We start from the raw sequence: 26,030 nt of genomic DNA, 5'->3' as shown, positions 1-26,030 counted from the left end.
TTTTTTAAACAAAACAAAAACTCTCATTAATTTGGACTTTATTAAATGTATTTGATGATTGTGTTAGGGCTGTGATTACCTCCATGTGTGCTCAGTCGTGTTCTGCTCTTTGAGACCCCACGGATTATAGTCCATCAGACTCCTCTGTCCATGGGATTCTCCAGGCAAGAATACGGGATTGGGTTGCCATTTCCTCCTCCAGGGAATCTTCCACACCCAGGAATTGGACCTGTATTTCCTGCATCTCCTGCATTGCAGGCAGACTCTTAACAGCTGAATCACTGGGGAAGCCCAGGGCTATGACTGGTGACCCATTAGTCCTACAACCTGTTTGGTGTTTGTTATACAATGAAGCTTACCACCCTTACTACCACACCTAGTTTTTAAAAGGCAATGGAAACCAACATTATTCTCAAATTCAGCTCAAGACTCCTTTCATCTGTCATCTTAGTCCTCTCTATTATCTTTACTGAAAGACATTTAGGTTACCAGCTTGGTCCCTGGAGACATTTGGGTTTGCAATCCCTATGACAGGGACCAAACTGAAATTTACTTCTACTTCTCCATTATGAAAGGGTTTGGTTTACCAAGGATGTTTAGGAACAATTATTAAACCAATTACAAGTCTAAAGAATTCTCAAGACTTCTTGAGCATTCAAGAATTGCATCTTTGTATAAGCTTTGGATTGCCAAAGCTTTCTTGACTATTTATTAAAGCAAGTTTTCCTGAGGAATTATCATAGACATATGACTCAGCTTATTGTGTTGTTAAATATATAATTGAGATTTTTCGGTTATTCAGATTTACTTAGCACAACTTAATAACATGTTGTTGTTTTTGTTCAGTTACTAAGTTGTGTCCAACTCTGCAATCCAGTGGCCTGCGGCATGCCAGGCTTCCCTGTCCTTCACTATCTCCCAGGGTTTGCTCAAACTCGTGTCCATTGAGTTGGTGATGCCATCCAACCATTTCATCCTCTGAAACCCCCTTCTTCTCTTGCCCTCAATCTTTCTCAGCATTAGGGTCTTTTCCAATGACTTGGCTCTTCACATCAGGTGGCCAAAGTGTTGGAGCTTCAGCTTCAGCACCAGTCCTTCCAATGAATATTCAGGGTTGATTTCCTTTAAGATTGACTGTTAGATCTCTTTGCTGCCCACCAGGCTCTCAAGAGTCTTCTCCAGCACCACAGATCAAAAGCATCAATTCTTCTGTGCTCAGCCTTCTGTTAGGTTCAACTCTCAAATCTGTACATGACTACTGGAAAAACCATAGCTTATTAACATTAATAAAATAAAATGTTGCTGGATATTAATTCCATATCTGTTTTGGTATAGTAGAGTAAGACTGACCTGGGCTGTAATCCTGACCCTGTTACTTATTTAGCTGTTCAACCTTAAGTAAATTACTTAATTTTGCTGAACCTCTATTATTTTTGTCTCCTGCCTCCTTGTATAGCTACCCCTCAAGCAGCTCTGGATAACTTGGATGTTTTAGGTAATAACAGTTTAGATAGCCCTTATCAGCATCCTTAGCTTGACTTGGCCAGGGGCAAAGACAAGGGGCCAAGAGTCTTTTCCATCCACTTCCTACCTGTACAGGGTAATAGGACTTTGCTTTGTCCTCAACAGCCTGTTATCAGGCACAACAGAACCATAGGGTTCTTGCTGATACTTGGGCCCTACAACCACTCTGGACCAGGATCATTTTTAAGGCTCTGATTATATTTGGCTTCTGGAGGCTGAATCATAGAAATTGACAATTTGTCTTTATCACACCCTTCTGTTTTCTTACTCTCTAGTTTTCTCTTTTTATAGCATTCACTTGTCTTTAAAAAAGAAGATCCTTCTTTCTTTGCACAGTAGATATTAGTGAAATAGTTTATAGCATACATAACAGAGTGCCTAGTACATAATAGATGCTCAAAAAATTCTAGCTACTGTTATTTTATTCTACAGGATATTCTGAAAATGAAATGTCAGTAAGTTACTTAAGACACTTGGGCCCTCAGTTTCCTCATTATGCGGGAAATGAGCAAATGCTTTTCACAGTTTTGCCTGATTCTTTTACCATTGAGGCAAGCATTTTCAAGAAACATCAGGGGAAGCTATCAACTCCCCTAGGGATACAAAACTCATTTAATTCACCAAGACTGCACTTTCTAGTGTAACTGCCATGGTTATTATCATTTAAATTCCAGAATCATCTTGTAAGTGAGGTGACTTTGTATGATTTAGATGCTCTTAGATGAACTACTGTGAATATTAAAAAGGGAGCATGATAATTTTAGTAACACACTTTTCTCCTCAGTTGGAGACAAAGAACGTGTTTACTTAGAGCCAAATATTTAAATCAGTAATTTCTGAGAACCGACTGTTGAAGTAAATTCAAAAGAAAATCAATGTATATGACTCCTTGAGTGCATTAACTGACTAATTTAGAGGAAGCAGTGGTGATGTATTAGAGCTTTTAAATTTGGGTTAATAAATAATTCACTCTTTGAAGCAACCAGTTATCATTATGATTGGTTAATATCACTGGGTACTCATTGGGATTTACAGCAATACAATAATGCCTCACTATGGGTATTTATGGGCTTCCCTGCTAGCTCAGATGGTAAAGAATCTGCCTGCATGCAGGAGACCTGGGTTTGACCCCTGGAATCCCTGGAGAAGGAAATGGCAATCCACTCCAGTATTCTTGCCTGGAGAATGCCTTGAGGAGCCTGGTGAGCTACAGTCCATGGGTTGCAAAGAGTCACACACAACTGAGTGACTAACACTTTCACTTTCATGTGTATTTATTAACATAATACCATTCAGGACTGCAACTCTACTATTGTTAATATAGTCTGTATAAATTCTCAAAGACTGAGATAGAAACCAGATGATAATTTGCTAAGATGCTTATTTTGTGTTTTGTGTTTTTCACAAGATGCTACTCAATCAGTTTTTCTTCCCAATTAAATAGCGATAATACCCAAAATGATGCCAATGCCAAGGAATTCTGGGTAAACATGCCAAATCTGATGACTCACCTAAAGAAAGTCTCGGAACAAAAACCCCAGGCTACGTATTATAATGTGGACATGCTCAAATATCAGGTAAGACTGTTTATATGGTCAGGTTGCCTCTTTCATATTACAAATATATATTCTGTCAACTTTAAAAAAATGTACAATGTGAGAGTTGTGAGTCAAGTTTTATTTGAGGCAGAATTAGAACTATAGCCTTGGAGGCAGCATTTCAGATAGCTCTGAGAAATTGTAACAAAAAAATAGGAGGGAAGTCAGTATATATTTGATTTTGGTGAAGGGAAAGTACATGCAATTAAGCACATATTTTTTTGCAGGTTTCTGCTAGTCTCATGAAGGTTACTGAGTCATGAGGAGCAGATATCACCATGAAGGATTTTAGTGCTTTTCTAGATATGAGGAGAACTGGGCTCATAAAATCAGCTCCGGAAAATATCTAACTTTCTGAAGACCTGTTCTGCTGGTTTTCCCCAGACAACTAAGTACCTCATTTCTGCTCTCCACCCTAAACTTCTTTTAGGGGCTGTTGAAAATCAGCAGTTACAGCAGCACATGATTTAATCATTGTAGAGGTAGAAAGCAAGTGCCAATCTGTAGTTGACAATTGTAGCATACTTAACATTAAATAAAAGTAAAGTAACATTTCTTTAAATATTACTTAAAGCTATAATCTATATGAATATACAGATCTTAAAAGGCTGTGTAGAGGCTATTTAGAATATTCATACATTATTTGAAACTTACAAGTAAAAAAAATTTTATTCAAATTTAGGGAAACACGCCACAAAAATGAATTTGCAGAAAACTACGTCAATTAAGATTCCAAATATTGACAAAACAGTTTACTGTAATTTTGTTAAGGGGGCTTCCTAGGTGGCAGAGTGGTAAAGTGTCTGCCTGCAGTGCATGAGACATGGGTTCAATCCTTGATTCAGAAAGCTCCCCTGGAGAAGGAAATGTCTACCCACTCAAGTATTCTTGCCTGGAAAATACCATGGGCAGAGGAGCCTGGTAGGCTACCATCCATGGGGTTACAAAGAATCAGACACAACAGTTGCTAAACAAAATTTTGCTAAGAACATTACTGTGCTAAAATCTGTTATTTTAAACAATTAAATGTAAGTAAGTTGGATTTTTTTTATAATGTGATAGTCCTACAAAATAAATTCTAATGAAACTTATGTTAAGAAATAATTTAAGGTTAACGTTAACAAATTTAAAGATAAAAACCACATGATTATGTCAATAGATGCAGAGAGAGCCTTTGACAAAATTCAACATCCATTTATGATAAAAACTCTCTGAAAAGCAGGCATAGAAGGAACGTGCCTCAACATAATAAAAGACATATATGATAAACCCACAGCAAACATTACCCTCAATGGTGAAAAATTGAAAGCATTTCCCCTAAAGTCAGGAACAAGACAAGGGTGCCTGTTCTCACCACTACTATTCAGCATAGTTTTGGAAGTTTTAGCCACAGCAATCAGAGAAGAAAAATAAATAAAATAAATCCAGATTGGAAAAGAAGTAAAACTCTCACTGTTTGCAGATGACATGATCCTCTACACAGAAAACCCTAAAGACACCACCAGAAAATTACTAGAGCTAATCAGTGAATATAGGAAAGTTGCAGGATATAAAATTAACGCACAAAAATTCCTTGCATTCCTATACACTAATGGTGAGAAAACAAAAAGAGAAATTAAGAAAACAATTCCATTAACCATTGCAAAAAAAAAAATAAAATACTTAGGAATAAATCTACCTGAAGAAACAAAAGACCTATCTATAGAAAACTATAAAACACTGATGAAAGAAATCAAAGATGACACAAATAGATGGAGAAATATACCATGCTCATGGATCATAGAATCAATATAGTGAAAATGAGAATACTACCCAAAGCAATCTGTAGATTCAATGCAATCCCTATCAAGCTACCAAACGCATTTTTTTCACAGAACTAGAACAAATAATTTCATTAATTTGTAAGGAAATACAAAAAACCTCAAATAGCCAAAGCAATCTTGAGAAAGAAAAATGGAACTGGAGGAGTCAACCTGCCTGACTTCAGACTATACTACAAAGCTACAGTCATCAAAACAGTATGGTACTGGCATAAAGACAAAAATATAGATCAATGGAACAAAATAGAAAGCCCAGAGATAAATCCACGCGCCTATGGACACCTTATCTTTGACAAGGGAGGCAAGAATATACAATGGAGAAAACACAATCTCTTTAACAAGTGGTGCTGGGAAAACTGGTCAGTCACCTGTAAAAGAATGAAACTAGAATACTTTCTAACACCATACACAAAAATAAATTCAAAATGGATTAAAGATCTAAACGTAAGACCAGGAACTATAAAACTCTTAGAGGAAAACATAGGCAAAACACTCTCTGACATAAATCACAGCAGGATCCTCTATGACCCACCTCCCAGAGCAATGGAAATAAAAGCAAAAATAAACAAATGGGACCTAATTAAACTTAAAAGCTTTTGCACAACAAAGGAAACTATAAGCAAGGTGAAAAGACAGCATTCAGAATGGGAGAAAATAATAAGAAATGAAGCAACTGACAAAGAATTAATCTCAAAAATGTACAAGCAGTTCATGCAGCTTAATACCAGAAAAATAAATGACCCAATCAAAAAATGGGCCAAAAAACTAAACCGACATTTCTCCAAAGACATACAGATGGCTAACAAATACATGAAAAGATGCTCAACATCACTCATTATCAGAGAAATGCAAATCAAAACCACAATGAGGTACCATCTCATGCTGGTCAGAATGGCTGCTATCAAAAAGTCTACAAACAATAAATGCTGGAGAGGGTGAGGAGAAAAGGGAACCCTCTTACAGTGTTGGTGGGAATGCAAATTAGTACAGCCACTATGGAGAACAGTGTGGAGATTTCTTAAAAAACTGGAAATAGAACTCCCATACAACCCAGCAATCCCACTGCTGGGCATACACACTGAGGAAACCAGAATTGAAAGAGACATGTGTACCCCAATGTTCATCGCAGCACTGTTTATAATAGCTAGGACCTAGAGGCAACCTAGATGTCCATCAGCAGATGAATGGATAAGAAAGCTGTGGTACATATACACCATGTAATGTTACTCAGCTGTTAAAAAGAACACATTTGAATCAGTTCTAATGAGGTGGATAAAACTGGAGCCTGTTATACAGAGTGAAGTAAGTCAGAAAGAAAAACACCAATACACTATACTAATGCATATATATGGAATTTAGAAAGATAGTAACAATGATCCTATATGGGAGACAGCAAAAGAGACACAGATATAAAGAACAGACTTTTGGACTCTGTGGGAGAAGGCCAGGGTGGGATGATTTGAGAGAATAGCATTGAAACATGTATATTACCATATGTGAAAAAGATCACCAGTCCAAGTTCAATGCATGAAACAGGGCAATCAAAGCTGGTGCACTGGGACAACCCTGAGAGATGGGATGGGAGGGAGGTGGGAGGGGGGGTTCAGGATGGGGGACATTTGTACACCCATGGCTGATTCATGTCAGTGTAAGGCAAAAAACCACTACTATACTGTAAAGTAATTAGCCTCCAATTAAAATAAATTAATTAATTTATTAAAAAGAAATAGTTTAAGGTTAAAAGAATATTTGGTACAACACATTACAGGATATGAGAACTTTCTTTCTGTGTTTAGGATTGCCCTTTACCCAAGATTATTACTGATCTAATAACCCTGTTTCAAAACAAGATTCTACAGAGCCTGAGTATCCCACTGATTCCCAGGCACTTGATCTCCTAGGTTATTTTTTGAGCATTGCAATTTTTGTGACTAAATATGCTCAAATTATTTTTCTTAAGATGAGGAAGCTAAATTATTACTTTTGAGAGTTGTACTTTTTAATAGAAATCAGTACATCTCAAACATGAGTGCACTTTAAAACCACCAGGGGAGTTATAAACAAATGCTGGTTCTTAGCTGGTCTTAATTATAGATAGACAGAGATATAGATATAGATAGATATCTATATAAAAATCTACTGTAGATAAATAGAGATGGAGCTAGGGAAGAAGAGAGGGTTAGAGATAGAGATGACAGGGACAGAGACATCTTCTGCCAACCTTTTCACTCTCCTCTTTCACTTTCATCAAGAGGCTCTTTAGTTCTTCACTTTCTGCCATAAGGGTGGTGTCATCTGCATATCTGAGGTTATTGATATTTCTCCCAGATATTTCTTCTGGGCCCTGACACTCTCAGAGATTTTTATTTAATTATTCAGAATGTGACCAGTTCAGTTCAGTTCAGTCACTTAGTTGTTTCCAACTCTTTGCAACTCCATGAACTACAGCATGCCAGGCCTCCCTGCCCAACTCCTGGAGTTTACTCAAACTCATGTGCATTGAGTCGGTAATGCCATCAACCATCTTATCCTCTATTATCCCCTTCTCCTCCTGCCCTCAATCTTTCCCAGCAGCAGGGTCTTTTCAAATGAGTCAGCTCTTCACATCAGATGGCCAAAGTATTGGAGATTCAGCTTCAACATCAGTCCTTCCAATGAACACCCAGGACTGATCTCCTTTAGGATGGACTGGTTGGGTCTCCTTGCAGTCCAAGGGACTCTCAAGAGTTTTCTCCAACACAACAGTTCAAAAGCACCAATTCTTTGGCTCTCAGCTTTCTTTATAGTCCAACTCTCACATCCATACATGACCACTGGAAAAACCATAGCTGACTAGACGGACCTTTGTTGACAAAGTAATGTCTCTGCTTTTTAATATACTGTCTAGGTTGGTCATAACTTTTCTTCCAAGGAGTAAGCGTCTTTTAATTTCATGGCTGCAGTCACACCTGCAGTGATCTTGGAGCACCAAAAAGTAAAGTTAGCCACTGTTTCCCCATCCATTTGCCATGAAGTGATGGGACCAGATGCCATGATTTTCGTTTTCTGAATGTTGAGCTTTAAGCCAACCTTTTCACTCTCCTCTTTCACTTTCATCAAGAGGCTCTTTAGTTCTTCACTTTCTGCCATAAGGGTGGTGTCATCTGCATATCTGAGGTTATTGATATTTCTCCCAGCAATCTTGATTCCAGCTTGTGCTTCAGCATTGCTCATGTACTCTGCATATACGTTAAATAAGCAGGGTGACAACACGCAGCCTTGAAGTACTCCTTTCCCAATTTGGAACCAATCTGTTGTTCCATGTCCAGTTCTAACTATTCCTTCCTGTCCTGCATACAGGTTTCTCAAGAGGCAGGTCAGGTTCTGTTATGCCCATCTCTTTCAGAATTTTCCACAGTTTATTGTGATCCACACAGTCAAAGGCTTTGGCATAGTCAATAAAGTAGAAACAGATGTTTTCCTGGAACTCTCATGCTTTTTCAATGATCCAGTGGATGTTGGCAATTTGATCTCTGGTTCCTCTGCTTTCTTTAAAACCAGCCTGAACATCTGGAAGTTCATGGTTCACTTATTGCTGAAGCCTGGCTTGGAGTATTTTGAGCATTACTTGACTAGTGTGTGAGATGAGTACAATTGTGTGGTAGTTTGAGCATTCTTTGGCACCACCTTTCTTTGGGATTGGAATGAAAACTGACCTTTTCCAGTCCTGTGGCCACTGTTGAGTTTTCCAAATTTGCTGACATATTGAGTGCAGCACTTTCACAGCATTATCTTTCAGGATTTGGAATAGCTCAACTGGAATTCCATCACCTCCACTAGCTTTGTTCATAGTGATGCTTCCTAAGGCCCACTTGACTTCACATTCCAGGATGTCTGGCTCTAGGTGAGTGATCACACTATCATGATTATCTGGGTCGTGAAGATCTTTTCTGTACAGTTCTTCTGTGTATTCTTGCCACCTCTTCTTAATATTTTCTTCTGTCAGATCCATACCATTTCTGTCCTTTATTGAGCCCAACTTGCATGAAATGTTCCCTTGGTGTTTCTAATTTTCTTGAAGAGATCTCCAATCTTTCCCATTCTATTGTTTTCCTCTATTTCTTTGCACTGATGGCTGAGGAAGGCTTTCTTATCTCTCCTTGCTATTCTTTGGAACTCTGCATTCAGATGGGTATATCTTTCCTTTTCTCCTTTGCTTTTCACTTCTCTTCTTTTCACAGCTATTTGTAAGGCCTCCTCAGACAGCCATTTTGCTTTTTTGCATTTCTTTTCCATGAGGATGGTCTTGATCCCTGTCTCCTATATAGTGTCATGAACCTCCATCCATAGTTCATCAGGCACTCTGTCTATCAGATCTAGTCCCTTAAATCTATTTCTCACTTCCACTGTATAGTCATAAGGGATTTGATTTAGGACATACCTGAATGATCTAGTGGTTTTCCCCACTTTCTTCAATTTAAATCTGAATTTCGCAATAAGGAGTTCCTGATCTGAGGCACAGTCAGCTCCCGGTCTTGTTTTTGCTGACTGTATGAAGTTTCTTCATCTTTTGCTGCAAAGAATATAATCAATCTGATTTCGATGTTGACCATCTGATGATGTCCATGTGTAGAGTCTTCTCCTGTGTTGTTGGAAGAGGGTGTTTGGTATGACCAGTGCATTCTCTTGGCAAAACTCTATTAGCCTTTGCCCTGCTTCATTCTGTACTCCAAGGTCAAATTTGCCTGTTACTCCAGGTATTTCTTGAGTTCCTTTTTGCATTCCCGTCCCCTTTCATGAAAAAAAAAAACCATCTTTTTGGGGTGTTAGTTCTAAAAGGTCTTGTAGGTTTTCATAGAACCATTCAACTTCAGCTTCTTCAGTGTTACTGGTCGGGGCATAGAGTTGGATTATGGTGATATTGAATGGTTTTCCTTGGAAACAAACAGAGATCATTCTGTTGTTTTTGCGATTGCATCCAAGTACTGCATTTCTGACTCTTTTATTGACTGTGATGGCTACTCCATTTCTTCTAAGGGATTTTTGCCCATAGTAGTAGATATAATGGTCATCTGAATTAAATTCACCCATTCCAGTCCATTTTAGTTTGCTGATTCCTAGAATATCGATGTTCACTCTTGCCATCTCCTGTTTGACCACTTCCAATTTGCCTTGATTCATGGACCTAACATTCCAGGTTTCTATGCAATATTGCCCTTTACAGCATCAGACCTTACTTCTATCACCAGTCACTTCCACAAGTGGGTGTTGTTTTTGCTTTGGCTCCATCCCGTCATTCTTTCTGGAGTTATTTCTCCACTGATCTCCAGTAGCATATAGGGCACTTACCGACCTGGGGAGTTCCTCTTTCAGTATCCTATCTTTTTGCTTTTTCACACTGTTCATGGGGTTCTCAAGGCAAGAATACTGCAGTGGTTTGCCATTTCCTTCTGCAGTGGACCACATTCTGTCAGACTTCTCCACCATGACCTGTCTGTCTTGGGTGGCCCCACATGGCATGGCTTAGTTTCATTGAGTTAGGCAAGGATGTGACCAAGGTTTACATATTTTTACAAGACCTCCAAGTGATTATAATGCACCCCATGGGCTGAAAATGCACCCCATGGGCTCACATGTTGTAAGGAAACCATTCAACATGAAGTGTCTATGTGCTGGTACATTTCTCAAAAATACAAATGGGTGTAACATTTTTATAGTAAGAATAGTATCATCTAAGCTTTAAACATCATTATGACAAAGCCTAGAAGGTAGACAGAATTCGCCTATTGCAATATGAACTTGATATAAATATTAATATGTAGTCAGGAGACCGAATTCTGGAATTAAGTCAGCTTCCCTACTGTCTACTGACCTTGGACACTTAATCTCCCTGAGCCTCAGTTTCCTCATCTGAAATAAGGATAAAAATGATTCTCACCTAGGTATTTTTTAAGCTTGGAGAACTAACAGCTTAACATACTTCAGAAGTAGCCCTAAGTCTGCCATTTTGCTTTAAATGAGAAATCCCTTTTGTTGTGGTTTAGTTGTATTGTTGTTATTGTTTTTCAACATTGCAAGGGATTGGGTGGGAGGCATTATTAGCACTTTGTGGAATCATTCTCAAATCAAAGCAAGTTGACTTTCTGGCTACCAGTAGCACCCTCCCCAGTAACTAAGACAATCACTTGTCCATAAAGCCCCTCATTGGGCAGAGGAACCACTATGAAGTTGAGAACTCCTGCCGAGAACAAGCGTGTAGAAATGCCAAGGGAGAGCGAGTCTGCTCGCTTTTGAGCTCTTAAATAACAGACTTCTAAATAAGAATTCATTTGCAGAGGACTGGGCTGCTAAAAATAAAGTGTAGAAACTTTATTATAAGGTTTATTATAGAGATTATTGTAAAGTTTTAAAACTTTTATTATAATGATCATCCAACTAAAATTATGTCATCAAAAGCCATGTCTTTCATTTTATAAAAGGATCCATGTCTGGTTTTGTTTCCAAATCAACCACACCCGCTCTGTAAGTGCAGCCTGTCTTCAGAACCCTTCCCCATGGTGTCATATGTGCAGGCATTGCTAGGCCAATAAAAAGCTGCCTATAGTTTTCAAAATCAGCAGAACTCATACTCCATGAATTAAACTTCAAGAGCACAGACATCACCCACACAACCCCTGCGGTGCTCATATACTTGTAAAAGGTAATAATAGCCTTGCAAAATTTTCACTGTGGATCCAAGATTCAAGTTGCTATTATTGTTTTATAACTTTTTGCTGATTCTTCAAATCTGACTCTTCCTTAGTCAAATTCACAGTTGTTTCTAACTAGAATTGATAGTAGACCGTAGAACGCAGTACTGCCAGTTAGAAGACCCGGGTTTAAGTCCTTAAAATGGCAAATTCCAAAAGAGTAATCGTAACTTGCTTTGTCTAACTTGCTATTTGTGAAGAGCAAAAATGATAAGAATGTTAATAGGTTACATGTATTAAAATGTTAATTCCTTATTATATATTAAGCACCATGCTGAGTGTTTCATATGAAACACCTTCTTCAGTCATCCTAACATCTCTAGGTATAAGTATTATTCTCATTCCCAGGACTTCTCTAGCGGTCCAGTGATTAAGACTCCAGCCTTCCAGTGCAGGGAGCGTGGGTTTGATCCCTGGTAAAGGTACTCAGGGGCTTCCCAGGTAGCCCTAGTGGTGAAGAACCAGCCTGCCATTGCAGGAGACCTAAGAGATGTGGGTTCTGTCCCTGGGTTGGGAAGATCCCCTGGAGAAGGGCATGGCAACCCACTCCAGTATTCTTGCCTGGAGAATCCCATGGACAGAGGAGACTAGTGGGCTAGAGTCCATAGGGTTGCACAGAGTCAGACACGACTGAAGCAACTTAGCATACACACATGAGGGTACTAAGATCCTACATACCACGTGGTGTGGCCAAAAAAATTAAAAAGTAAATATTTTTTAAAATTATTATCATTCTTATTTGGCAGATGAGGAAATAACAGAGGCACAGAGAGGTTTTTAATGACTGGTCCAAGATCACTCAGCTTGGAAGTGACAAGCAGAACTCACACTGAGATATATCTGAAAAACCAAAAACACTAATTTGAAAAGATACATGCAGCCCAGTGTTCATAGCAGCATTATCTACAATTTGCCATGGTACAGAAGCAGCCTGTTTCTATCAACAGATGAATGGATAAAAGAAGATGTGGGATATATGTATATCTATATGTATACAATAGAATACTATTCAGCCATAAAAAGAATGAAATTTTACTATTTGCAGCAACATGGATGGGTTTGGAGAACACTATTCTAAGTGAAATAAGTCAGACAGAGAAGGACAAATACTGTATCACTTACATGTGGAATCTTAAAAATACAACCAACTAGTGAATATAACGAAAAAAGAAGTAGACTCACAGATATAGAGAAAAAGCCAGTGGTCACTAGTGGAAGGGCACTGGTAGGAGATTAAGAGGTGCAAATTGTCAGGTATAAAATAAGGTACAAGGACATATTGTACAACATGGAGAATATAGCCAATACTTTATAGTAACTATAAATGGAGTATAACCTTTTAAAACTGTGAATCACTATGTTGTGCACCTGTAACTTACATAATATTGTACAGCAACTGCACTTCAACTTTAAAAATAAAGGACTCACACCCAGGACTATCTGCCTTCTTGGCCTCAGCTCTTAAGCACTGTGATAGCATCTGCCTAACTGACATAAAATGAATTGTAAACTCTAAAGTGCTGTGGAGATTTTAATCATTTATTTTATGTTTTTAATCTGTAACTGTTTACCTGAAGCATCCAAATCTCATTTACCCATCATGGTGACATTTATTTTTTCTGACTGCTCATTTGTGAGCAGCACAAGGATCTTTTAATAACTATGAATATTCCCATAAGACATAATCATAGCTTCTGGTTTTGTTTCAGATTAATGGTCAAGCCTTAAATGTTCTCTTTTCTGTCTTTGGCAAGGTGTCAGCCCAGGGCATTCAGTCCACGCCTCTGAACTTGGCAGTGAACTGGCGGTGTGAACCAGCAAGCACCGACCTGCGCATAGATTACAAATACAATACAGATGCAATGACAACAGCCGTGGCCCTCAACAACGTGCAGTTCTTGGTCCCCGTGGATGGAGGGGTAACCAAGCTCCAGGCGGTGCTTCCACCAGCAGTCTGGTAAGGAGCCACTAGCCCCCTTCCTCTTCACCAAAGGGCTCCTTCTGACAAGGCTTAACAGACATTTTAATATTTGTGTTTCCTATAGGAAGAGATCACAGTAGGCCTGGGTGTCAGGGTTCGGGGCAGAAAACAGAAACTGCTGTAGCTATTTCAAGCAGAAAATGATTTAACACAGGGATTTCGTTCATACACAAAAAGAAGAACAAGGTTTAGGCTGGATCTCCAAGAATAATTCCTAGAACACTGCAGAACTGACCCACCAGGGGGGTTGGTACCTCTGCTGCAACCAGGAAGGAGAGAAATTAGAAGGCTGTCAGTGGAGCCATTGAATTCAAGAATCCACCACCCTCATGAGAATCCAAGGATAAGAAAGCACTGCCTAAACTGCTTCTCAACAACTACAAAACCGAGACTGGACTGGAGCACGGTTTAAGAAGATGCCCCACATCATCTCAGGCTGCTGACTAGCAGAGAACAGCCCAAAAAGCATCAAGAAAATGGCCTCTGCCCCGCTTCTGTCCTCCAAATCTTAATTAGTGCATGTGATTGGTGGACCTTAGTCTGCATCTAGGACCCTAATTACAAGGGAGTCTGAGTTTCATTTTGCAGTCTCTGTATTATTAAAAGGTACACTAGAGAAGGTATGGGAACAGAAATGGAATAGACACCAAGTATCAATAATGGCTATAAATAGAGCTATTCTCCTAAGGAAAAATATTACAGTGATTCCATATGATTGTTAGAAGCAAAAAGTAGAACATTAAAAAAAAGAATGTCAACCATATAACAGCTTCAATTTAAATTACCTGAGTTAATTGATCAACTAACACTTCCCTTCTATTTTTTCAGTAGATGTGTTAAATTTTTTTAACTGCACTGCCTTCTAAATGTTTAACTCTTTGACGGTGTTGTGACAGTAAAGAAAGAAAAAGCAGAGGATTTGTGGATAGATGGATGGATGAATGAAAGGATGGATAGATGGAAGGGTCCATAGATGAAAGGAGGGAGGGGAAGAGGAGGGATGATGGATGGATAGATAGATAATGCTTAAATTGTAGCTAAAATTTTTAAGATCATTTTTATTAATTAACACTTTGGAAAAATATGACATCCATTAAACAAAAACCCTTACATATGCAGAAGTCTTTTACCTATTTTATTTTTAGGAATGCTGACCAACAAAGAATATTGTGGAAGATTCCTGATATTTCTCAGAAGTCAGAAAATGGAGGTAATGCAATCACAAGCTTATTTTATTTAATATATAAAGCTGAAATAACTGTCAGGTATTAAAAAACTATTAATCGAAATACCCTTAACACTAAAAGTAATAAAAGTATTTTGGTTAAGTTTGTTATGTATTATTATTTTTACCAATAAGAGAAAATAGTTCTTCAATGAATCCTCTGTTACCTCTTTTCCACCGAACACCCCACATCAAACAGACCATACATGAAGGAGACACCTTCTAATGGAAGATGTTTTCATTCTGTATCAGATCTCACACTCTGATAGTTTAGCTATTTTTCACTTTCCTTGTATATTAGTCATAAGCTGAAAATACATTGCCTTCCAAGTATCATGCTTCCAAATTTTGAAGTACCATTTGGCTGAATTACCTTTTTATTGGTGTATTTAAAAAGTAATGAATAATATTTCATGATAAATATTATTCATCACTGTTTTGTCCCTGAAATATACATATATTATGTTCTAGGAAGATTGATTTTGCACTTTAACCTTGAATACAATTTCCAAAATTATATCCAGAATGTTGTGTTGACTGTTATCTTTTAAATTGTTATCAATAATACTCTTTTTGTAGGGGTAGGTTCTTTATTGGCAAGATTTCAGTTATCTGAAGGCCCAAGCAAACCTTCCCCATTGGTTGTGCAGTTTACAAGTGAAGGAAGCACTCTTTCTGGCTGTGACATTGAACTTGTTGGAGCAGGGTACAGATTTTCACTCATCAAGAAAAGGTTTGCTGCAGGTAAGTGGGTATCTTGTGTGCTCATTTGCAGACAACAATATTGCCTTAGCTATTCTTCCTTAAGAAGGAATATGTTATGATTTTCTGATCATCTTCTTCCTCTTCTTCTCCACTCCCAACCCCCATTTCCCATCGCAATCAGAAAGCAAACCAATTGTTGAATGAAGTAAAAATAGGACAATAAACTAGGGAAATCAGAAATTAGGATGGCCCTGCCTACTTATCATGGCTCTGGCTAGTTCTTACATGGGACTGACCTGTCATTCCCATTATATATGTGTGTACACTGAGGTTAATGCTATAAATTCTACTTTGTTATATTGACAAACAAGATAAATGCCATTTTGTTACACTGACAAGCAAGATAAATGCTGTTTTGTCTCTTACCTGAAAATGCTTTTTCTGAAGCAGATCTTCATAGATTTTAGACTCATGCTTAGCTGAGATCTAAGAGTATCCATCTTTCATTTCAATAACAACTTTAAAAAGTCTAGGCCAAAGATCAGAACCGGTTACCTTGAGCTGAAATGTGGTCATGAGACCCCTTTGGGGGCACACATGAGAGTTTATTGGTAGGGATTCCCCAATATTAAGGTGATTTGTTTGTCAAGGATTTGCTGGGATACATCCAGGGTTTTATGGTTGCAATATTGATATAATTATTAATTAGCCCCCTTTCACTCTCAAAAATGGCCCACATTGAAAAGTAATTATATGATTACTCCTACTATAAGAAGCTGGATTCTCACATCCAGGAACAAATCTTCCAACCTATTCTGGGCAAAACCCAAACCTCTGCAAAGTGTTCACATATGGAAACGTGAAAAGGCAACGTGCTGGTCTATAAAACTGAAAACTTTAAACACTTTATGTGTTTTATGTTAGTATTGTACCCCTTGAGTATGTAATATTTAGCTTCTAGAAATAAGGCAGGAAGAATAAAATGTTACCCACATAATAACCACATTATGGAACTAGCAGATAACCTGTTGATATGTTGTTTTATTTTGCAGGAAAATACTTGGCAGATAACTAATAAAATCTTATGCAAGGATTTGGAGATTCATATAAAGGAGAACTGTTGTATGAGAAACAGATTTTAATTTTGGTTTGATAAAAACAAACCAAAAATCTGCACTTGGGATATACCTGCTGGAAATGTCAATGACTTTCAGCAATGATTTCCCTGACACAATACCATGACCAGTCCTACAGTATTTACTTCTAGGTGTAATATTGTTAATGGTTTTAAAATGTAATTATTGTATTTGTAAATTGTACTCATTCCAGTAAGGCAGTTAGATACTTGAGTTTTAGCATTTTACCATTCCTGAAATGGATGTAATTTAAACTGTGGTATGTAAATTTAATAGTAGTACTGTTGAATGGCACAATGCTTACAGAGGTAGATTGCATTTTGTCAATATATAAAATTTAAATATAATATTGTTAGCTGTCATAAAGGGGGTGCAACGCACAAAGAAAATTAAGCAGGACCAGAAAAAAAAACTTCCTTTTCTTCAGTCCTTGGTATGTTTTACTCTAGTGCTAAATAAAAATTCTATCTTCAGATGTTTAGTGGATTAAATTCAGAAACTGTTTCAGAAAACAAACAAAAAAAAATCTAAAGTTACAGCATATTCAAAGAAAAGCATTAATTGCCACTTTTTAAAAAGCTTTTTTTTTCAAACTGCAAATTTCATAAAAATGCAAACTGTGTAAACAGGGCCTCTTATTTTTATAACTTGTGTAAAAAGGGAAAGCAATTCATATTTAAAGTTTAAGTATATGAAATTATAAACAAGAGTAAAGAAGATGTTGAAATCTTAACTACTCCCCTCCCTTCCACAGATTAGCAGATATGGGGACTACTGAATAATCAGACTAAAACCAAAATTGTGGTTTTAAAATTTCAAGAATTTCCATGGTTGAAGTGGTTAACAACTTTTGCACAATGTCTCTAGACAGAGACCCTCCCAACCTAGCATGGAGAATTGTACCAAGCATCTTCCTCATTACCCACAGGAATCAAAATATTGACTCTAAAAAACCCAGAAAAAAAGATTTCAGTCCCCTATTGAAATCCAGAAGTAGAATTTTAATCATCATTTATATCATATGGGAAGGAAAAAATAAGCTTTATAAATGAAATCCTAACCACATTATTGTGCAATAAATTTCCTTTTGGATAAGATTCATTATATGTAACTATAAATCGTTGCTGTTTTTAGAGAATCAAAAAGAGTTATCAAAAATGTATGTTATGATTTCATTGTTGCAAGATATAATAAAAACTGTAATTATTCAGTCTGGCCTCGATATGGGAATTCAGGATGGAGAAGTTCTTCTTCAGGAGTCCCAGCTGTAAAACCTTCCTCCATTACAATCTGAAAACATGAATCTTCCTTTAAGTCATAGAACCTATTTTAAACATAAACTCATTCCTGTTCTAGGTTATACTATTAAATAACTATAATTATTAAGTTGTTAAATTTATCGTTAGTTGCTAAATTTTATTTACATCATTCATATTTGACAAAGAACTTTAGCCCCTTAAAATTTTAGAATCAAATTAAATTTTGTAAGCTTACTTTTAAAATGAAATTGTAACTGGCAATTGTTTATAGTGGAATTTTTTTAATTAATATTTGTACTCCTCAATCAGTGCTTGCTACCAAGAGACTGTTCAAAATGATCTGTTTTACCTAAGAAGAATTCTTGCTGTGCAAACAAATTCTCGATTGGCTCCCCAAGCAGTCTGACATTGAAGTTTTTTGAACAAGTGACTAATATAGTCACTTTAAAGATATTCAATTTTATTTTGAAATAAAAATAGAAAATGAAAACTTTTAAATCCCATAAAACATGGGGAAATTTCAAACACTGGAACCAATGCAGAGTAAGTAGCAGAAAATTAAGAATTATCCAGCATATGAATATAAAAATGTGTTTTTAAGATATTAATCCATGAGAAAACATATTAAATATTAACACAAAGCATATTAAAAATATGTAAATATTATTGGTTCTCATGTCTTGCTCATTATATTTTATTTTATACCATTCTAGAGGGAATTAGTAATTAAACACAAGGTTTTCCTTTTCATAGAATACTTTTGTTTATGTTATAAAATGTAATTTAAAACAGATTTCATTAATCTCTAACATTATTCAAATGTCTCTAGATACCAAATTTAAAACTATGAAGATATCCTATGATTCCATAATTGGTCTTTATGAAACAGAATAAAAGTCAATGATTTCAAAATTATTAACTAATTTTGAAATATTATTATTATTGAATAACAAGAACCTCAGTAGAGAATATATCCCTTCTTCTTTTGGAAAATAGGTCAAATAACAACACAATAAATTAATATCAGGGATTTAGATTTTGATGGGTTTTTTTTAACCTTGTAGTTTATAATCTCCTGTTATTCTTGTATCCATAGTACTATACAATAAGAAATAGTGTTAGGAAAAATGATCCTAGACAGTGAAATTATAAAAGAAACATTAGGTCAGGTTCATTATCAATTCCTAAAACAAAATGTGCTGGTACATGTTCAGATTTTTAATACCAAGCATGAAAAGAAAAAGATTTCTCATTAGCCAGGACACCATTTCCTGAGTGCTATAATTAGATAGAAAATACTAATGCTTTATTTTGCAACATGGAAAATGTGTTTTTTTAATAAATTTCATATTTTTCACGTTATTTTTAAAAATTTTCTGTTAAGCATTAGTCTGAATTTTATCGTAATTGAAACACATAGTTCCAAACAATTTAATTTTAAATTGCTTTTAAAGCTCTATTCTTCTCTACACTTACAGTCAAAATGAAAATTCATTGTATAGTATTTGGAAATGTATTTCACCTGTAAAGAAAGAATGTCTACATTTCAAATGGTTTCAAGTGAATACAGAGGAACCATCCCCTCCAGAAAGTCAGACTACAATTGTTTTACTTTTGTTTTTATGAATTTTTACTCAGTCTCAATCTGCAAAGTGTTTGAGGCCACAATTACTCATATTCCCATTTCCAAACATTCATTTCAAAGAAGCCTTTCAATATCAGCTCTACCACTAACTCTGCTATATGACCTTAGAAAATCACAGCCCTTTTTAATTTCTCAGCTTTAGAATGAGGCATTGGGGTTGCCAGTGGTTTCCAAGCTTTTCTTAACAGTCACTTTTTTCTACTAAAATTGCACATGAATTCCTATTAGCAAAATAACTAAAAGCAATGAAGGAGGTCTTCCAGCAGTTTAAATTTGGCTCTCCAGAGCACTGTTTAAATACCATAATAACACAACTGTGATCTATACATCTCCCACCTCAGACGTTCCATGGTTCTACTTGACTAAGAGAGATCCACCTGTGGGGGCTTTACAATCACAGTACTTGATATACAATAAAAAGTGATATTCTCTTGAGTGCCATATACCATTCACTATGGATGTTAGCTTACCTAATCTTTATATCAACCCCTAAATGGTACATACTCTTTTTAATTAGTATTTTACAAATGGTGACATTGAGTCTTAGATTAATAAAATTATTATTAATTTTTTAAAAAGTGACATAGCAGCTGGAAGTAATCCAGGTCATCTTGACAACAATGGGAGCAATTGGCCTGTTTTACTTACTCATTCTAGGAAATGAACTCTTCTGTTTTATTTTATCATATATATTCCATTTGAATACCCAAGTAAAGGGTGCTATGAAAAACTAATACCAAAATAAGGATAATTCCCAAGGCAAAATTGTTGGGAAAGAATATGTTTCTCAAAGCATGATATGTGAACCTCTTGTTTTATCATTTATTTAACAAGGGCAATGGTTTTGGCTTAGGTATCACTATAACCCCAGAGCCTAGAAGACAGTGGGCATCAATAAATTTATACTGAATAAATAAATCTGTCAGGGTGGAGTTTAAGAATACATACTTTGACAAGCACCCAAAATTTGAGAATCACTGCCCTAGTAGATCTCTCAAATACTTCTTAGTTCTGACATTGCATCAGATTTTAGACATTCAATTATTACTTGAATACCATTTTTCTAGTGAGCATGTTTTTGTGTTTTTTTTTCCCATTCAGTCCATTTAGCTTCCTCAAATCTTGAAAGAAAACAAAAAGGTAGAGAGATTTGTTTAGGAAAACACCTCCTTTTTTTTTTTTAGAGTTCTTTTATGCTGTCTCAAAGTGGCCTAACATGTAATCTCTCATTTTCGTTTTTCTGTCCTTTTGTCTATGTTGTCAAAGATTAAAAGAAGAAATAGGGAGGGTGCAAGCTGTCATGAAATCCAGATAAAATGTCTCCCTTCCTGCCAGGGACACAGACATTTAACTTGTGAGTTAACACTATTTATTCTGTAGGCCTTTGAACAATGCTTTATCAGCATCAGTTCAGTTCAGTTCAGTCGCTCAGTCGTGTCTGACTCTTTGCGACCCCATGAATCGCAGCACGCCAGGCCTCCCTGTCCATCACCAACTCCCAGAGTTCACCCAAACTCATGTCCATCGAATCAGTGATGCCATCCAGCTATCTCATCCTCTATCGTCCCCTTCTCCTCCTGTCCCCAGTCCCTCCCAGCATCAGGGTCTTTTCCAATGAGTCAACTCTTCGCATGAGGTGGCCAAAGTATTGGAGTTTCAGCCTCAGCATCAGTCCTTCCAATGAACACCATCAGCATGGACTAGTGTAATTCCAAGAGAGCTGCACCAATTTTGTTTTTGCATTTTTTTCCTCAAAATTATCACAGTCTGTCAATTAAAGTTGAATGATATGGGAAAATGTACTAAGGAGATGAGTTTATGGTTTGTTGGGGGTTTTTTTCTTTCTTTTTTTCAAAAGATGATGCATTTGAGCAAAATCTCATTCAATCTAAATGTATTCTTTTTGCTACATAGTTTTCTGATCAGGATTTTTTTTAAATGGAAGCATAATTTTTTATGATATGAAAACTAGGATTATCTCTAAATACTGCTTTCAAAGTTAATGTAAAGTCAACATGATTCTTCCTTAAAATGAGTCAAATTAAATTGTTGATGTGAATAAAAAAAATCAGTCTTTGTTACACTGATTAAAGAGACTGTTCTGGTGAACCACCCCACCTCCTTTAATGTGTGTGCTTCTCTCTTGAGGCTTTCTTTTTTTTCTTTTTTTTTCCCCCTCTTTGGCAAACAGTAGATAAATGCCATTTGCTCATTGGTGAATCAAGCATGACTACCATTATATTACTTTTTGTCCATTGAATACATGGAGGAAAAACGAGATACGAATGCAATGTTTAAGTTCCCAACTATAAAAACAAACAACAAAACCCACTAGCATTTCTATTTGTTTGATATTCTGTCATCTGCTATAAGCGAGAACTGCATTTTAAATACGTAATTGAATACTAAACATCCTTTTTGAAAGAATGTCAAATTTTAGGGTCTATTGACTAACATTGGTCAGACCTCTTACAGTTGCTCATGTTTAATATCTGATTTTTATCCAAAATGAGTATTCCTAGGAGAGAATGTCACCTCCCTATTTGTTGACATTCACCACAGGGATAACAACTTATTCTCTAACTTCAACTTCTAAAGTTATTTTTCCTTTGTTTTACAGTATTTCTAATTATCTCCTTCTGACTCTAAGGTAGCACATTGCCCATTCTACGTACATCTTTAACCTTATGACAAAAGATGTTTCAGAGAAAAGCAAACTTTATGTGTCCCTTAACTGGTAAAAATAATAATAATAATAAGGAAAGGGTAATTTTACTTCATTCATCATATTCTGGTATTTCCCAAATCATGTTCAACACTGCTGCTTCTGGCAAGTGTTCATTGTGGTCTGAGAATAAATGATCCTAGACCATAGACCTCACTCCTTGGACATTGTTAATTAATGTTAGTGCTTTAATGAAGCTTAAAGTTTTGAATCAAGAAAAAACAGTTTTCTAAACACATCTTGAAGAAACTTTAGAAAAGTTTTGTTTTACATATCTTTCAGCAACTTCAAATAATATAACCAGGAATTCTTTGAAAAAGATGCTTCTGGTTTTTTGTTTTAACCCTAAGGAAAACTTATGCCACTTTAAATGAATCTACTTTAAAGTTAATTAGTATATCTTAGTGAATTTTATCACCTAATATATTCGAAACAGTAAAATTGTTTCAACATTTAATTTTTTTAAGTATAATTTTTAAGATCTGCACCTATGGGTATCACATCATGCTGCAATCTGTTGAAGATGGTCCAGATTCTTTATTGAGTATAATTAATACTCGTGAACAATCCTTGGTAATACTTTATCTAAACGCTTCAAGAAATTGAATCATGATGAATTGATACTCACAGCATTTTTACATAAGCTTGTTAGAAATTATATGAAAAACATTTCAGTTAAACCCAAGAAAAATGTGCTATTTAGTATAGATTTTGCAATACTCCTACATTCTGTTACAAGCAGAGCATTACATAGTACTTTTTGCTTTGCTTTATTTTGCAAATCAGTTGTTTTCATGAACAAAGTTTCTTTAAAAATTCCTGGGTAAACTGTCTGTGATCAGAGAGAAAAGCATAAAGCTGAATCACTTTACCTTTCTCTAAATACAGTTCAATTTTTAATTCAAAGTGTGTGAATCAGCATGATGGATTATAAGCCATTTATCATTTTTAAACATTCCATTGAATGAGTATATCATGCACAGGTTAATTCCATCTTATTTGTTCAGTTGTTTATTACTTCACTGACCTTTTCTTTTGGAAAAACAAATTTTAGTATTTTTCATACGTCTCCACTTTAAAATATTTTCAATAATACAAAAAATGACTAGCACTGGGATCACTGTCCCAAGGTCCAATGTCAGGTTTTTTCTTGTCCTTATGAGATGATAGGATGATAATTTTTAAGCTGTGATTTTGCAGGTCAGTATTTCAGTTTTACTTTCTTAATATATGCATGAGAGAGACTGACCTCTGTTTCATCTCCCTCTCTGTGTTTGTCTCTCTCTCAGTCTAAGAGAGTTGGAACATTGCTGCTGAATAATTTTTCTTGAAAAAGCCAAGTGTTGGTATGATATGTAACTCTCATCCAAAAGCAGGGCTTCACTACAGGTCAAGCAGTCATTTGAAGAGCTGGATTTTAAAACTGTTTGAAGAGTACTGGATTTCAATATACAGAGGATTTTTTTTTTCACTTTGGATGGGAGAAGATCTAAAATGGTCAAATTTTAATTTTTGTGCCTGCTAAGTGGCAATGTAAGGCATTTTTTGTACTTTTAACAGTAAGAGAAACTAGGGAAAGAATCTCAGAGAAATTTAGCTGTATTTCTAAAAGTAATAAAATTCAGTCAGCTGTCTTTCTTAAGGAAAATGCTATTAGTGTATACTTTGAGTTGGTGGTAGCATTTATTTAAAGATCTCCACAATATCTATAGCAAAAGTAAGCAATGTCTTTTTGACCTTGGATGGAGTACATATTTTCACAAAATACCTTGAGCATAAAATATTTATAAAAAGAATTGTGGGCTAAAAGACTCAAATATACTTTGAAAATCAGTTAAAATGTTGATGACTGGCTCTTTTTCCTACATGTGTAATTCAACAGAGAATACTTTATTCTCATAGCCGTAACTGCTTTGTCTGTGATAAAATCTCTATTGCTTCTGTGCTGTGCTCAAGAAAAAACCAGCAAAAGAATCATGGGTTTGTTCCTTTACAGAACTGCCCAAAGCTCTCTGATGAGCAATGGTGATATGAATGTGTAATACTGACTTCTTGAAGATAATCATGAGAACATTTTAATGTTACTTGCCTTATACATTAGAAAAAAATGTGGGTATCATTTTTTGTAAATAATGATTTTTACAAACGTTTTTTCCTTCATAATTTTCCCAACACCCATTTCACAAAATTCTGAATATGCAATTATCATGGCACATTACTGCAACTAGGGTTCCCATTTCAGGACAAAGTTTAATTATATGTGAGAACAAAATCAAATATCTCAGTAAATTGTTATTTCAATGTAATTTTTTCTGGAAAATAAATGAAAAACAAAAATAAATTGAGTTGTGAATCTCTTTTATTACCAGCCTCTTAAAATTTTACCACATTTCTGGAAAAGTTATTGCATATTTAGGGTGGGCATGGTGGGCAGAAGTGGGGGCACAGTGCAAGGGCTTTAGAGTTGGACAAATCTTAGCTCTATAACTATAGTCTTGAGTATGTTACTCAATGATTCTTCATTTCCTTAAATAAAGTTAATAACCTCTTATCCTGGGGTCATTGAACAGACTAAATGAGATAATACTTACCAGCCACTTAATTCCTATTACAAAGATCAAAGGCAAATGGAGAATTGGGTGGCAGAGGATGAGATGGTTAGATAGCATCACCAACTCAATGGACATGTATTTGAGCAAACTCTAGGAGACAGTGAAGGACAGGGAAGCCTGGCGTGTTGCAGTCAACAAGGTCACAGAGCTGACCGAACAACCACAACAACGGTTACATAGTGAATAGCCACAGTCCTCTCCTGGGCTTAGTTCTCTGTGAATAGCAATTGAGATGGGCCAGAAAATGTGACTGCTCGTTCTCCAATACTATCCTAACCCTTATGTGCTCTATCCTTATCCAGATGTATTGTGATTGACAGGCAGTTCTAGCTGCACTGGGCACTCATCAAAGGACCTGCACCAGGCTAGGTGCTCAGAGGCACCATCTTATTTCTGGCTCCAATGATTGCCCACTTTGTGAGGGTCCCTTCAAGGTCTGGTTTTTTCCCCTTGTGATGGGGGAGAGGTTCTGCGGTTATAAGGGGGATAGTTATTAAGGAGAAGGGTCCAGTTGTTGAGTCAGGTAAGTCCTCAACCCCAAACAGTCTCCGTTTCAAATCTTTTTAAACTTTAAGGGCTGGGGAGGGTGATGTTAAGGAAAGAATAAAAAAGTATAAAAGTTTGTAATGCATGAAAGATAAGCCTGTGAATTCCAAGGGGTCTTGAGCATATTATTTATTATCTCAGAATCTCAATTCTCTAAATCTGTAAAGGAATAACAACCCTTTCTTGAAAGAGTTGTTGGGACGACTGGGTAAAACTAAAGCTGTTTGCCAGTACCTGGTAAATGTAATTATTCTTATTATCAATCACACGGTGGAATGCGGGGTCAGGAGTCAGGGGTCAGGTGAGGGGATGGGGGTGCTTTACTTTCTCGCTATGCCTCGCATTTCCAGTCCCAGGAACCGGCGGCATTTCCCATCCCTGTCCCCGACACCTGCGAAAGGAAACCGACGAGGGCTCTCAGGGCGGCCTCTTGAGTCCCCGATGTCCCCCTCGCTATAGAATGACCCGGCTCCTCCGCAGCTCGTGGCCACACCCACGGCACAGCCAGGCCCAGGGCAGCCTGCTC

General features: G+C 36.5%; 1 protein-coding gene across 5 annotated transcripts in view; it reads left to right on the top strand.

The window, feature by feature from the left end:
* Positions 1-24,625, top strand: part of SGIP1 (SH3GL interacting endocytic adaptor 1) — a 237,433-nt gene extending 212,808 nt beyond the window's left edge. For all 5 annotated transcript variants that reach the window (XM_070367880.1, XM_070367882.1, XM_070367881.1 and 2 more), the window contains 5 exons: positions 2,969-3,101; positions 13,425-13,627; positions 14,797-14,861; positions 15,456-15,620; positions 16,634-24,625. In XM_070367880.1, the coding sequence (XP_070223981.1) occupies positions 2,969-3,101; positions 13,425-13,627; positions 14,797-14,861; positions 15,456-15,620; positions 16,634-16,656 (589 nt within the window). In that variant the 3' untranslated portion in view covers positions 16,657-24,625. The remainder of the gene's footprint in view (positions 1-2,968; positions 3,102-13,424; positions 13,628-14,796; positions 14,862-15,455; positions 15,621-16,633) is intronic.
* Positions 24,626-26,030: the final 1,405 nt, after the last annotated feature.

The sequence above is a fragment of the Bos mutus genome, chromosome 3 (assembly GCF_027580195.1).
Source record: "Bos mutus isolate GX-2022 chromosome 3, NWIPB_WYAK_1.1, whole genome shotgun sequence".
In the NCBI taxonomy this organism is placed as follows: domain Eukaryota; kingdom Metazoa; phylum Chordata; class Mammalia; order Artiodactyla; family Bovidae; genus Bos; species Bos mutus.
Note: the sequence above shows the minus strand (reverse complement) of the source record. Positions and strands in the feature narration are given on the sequence as shown.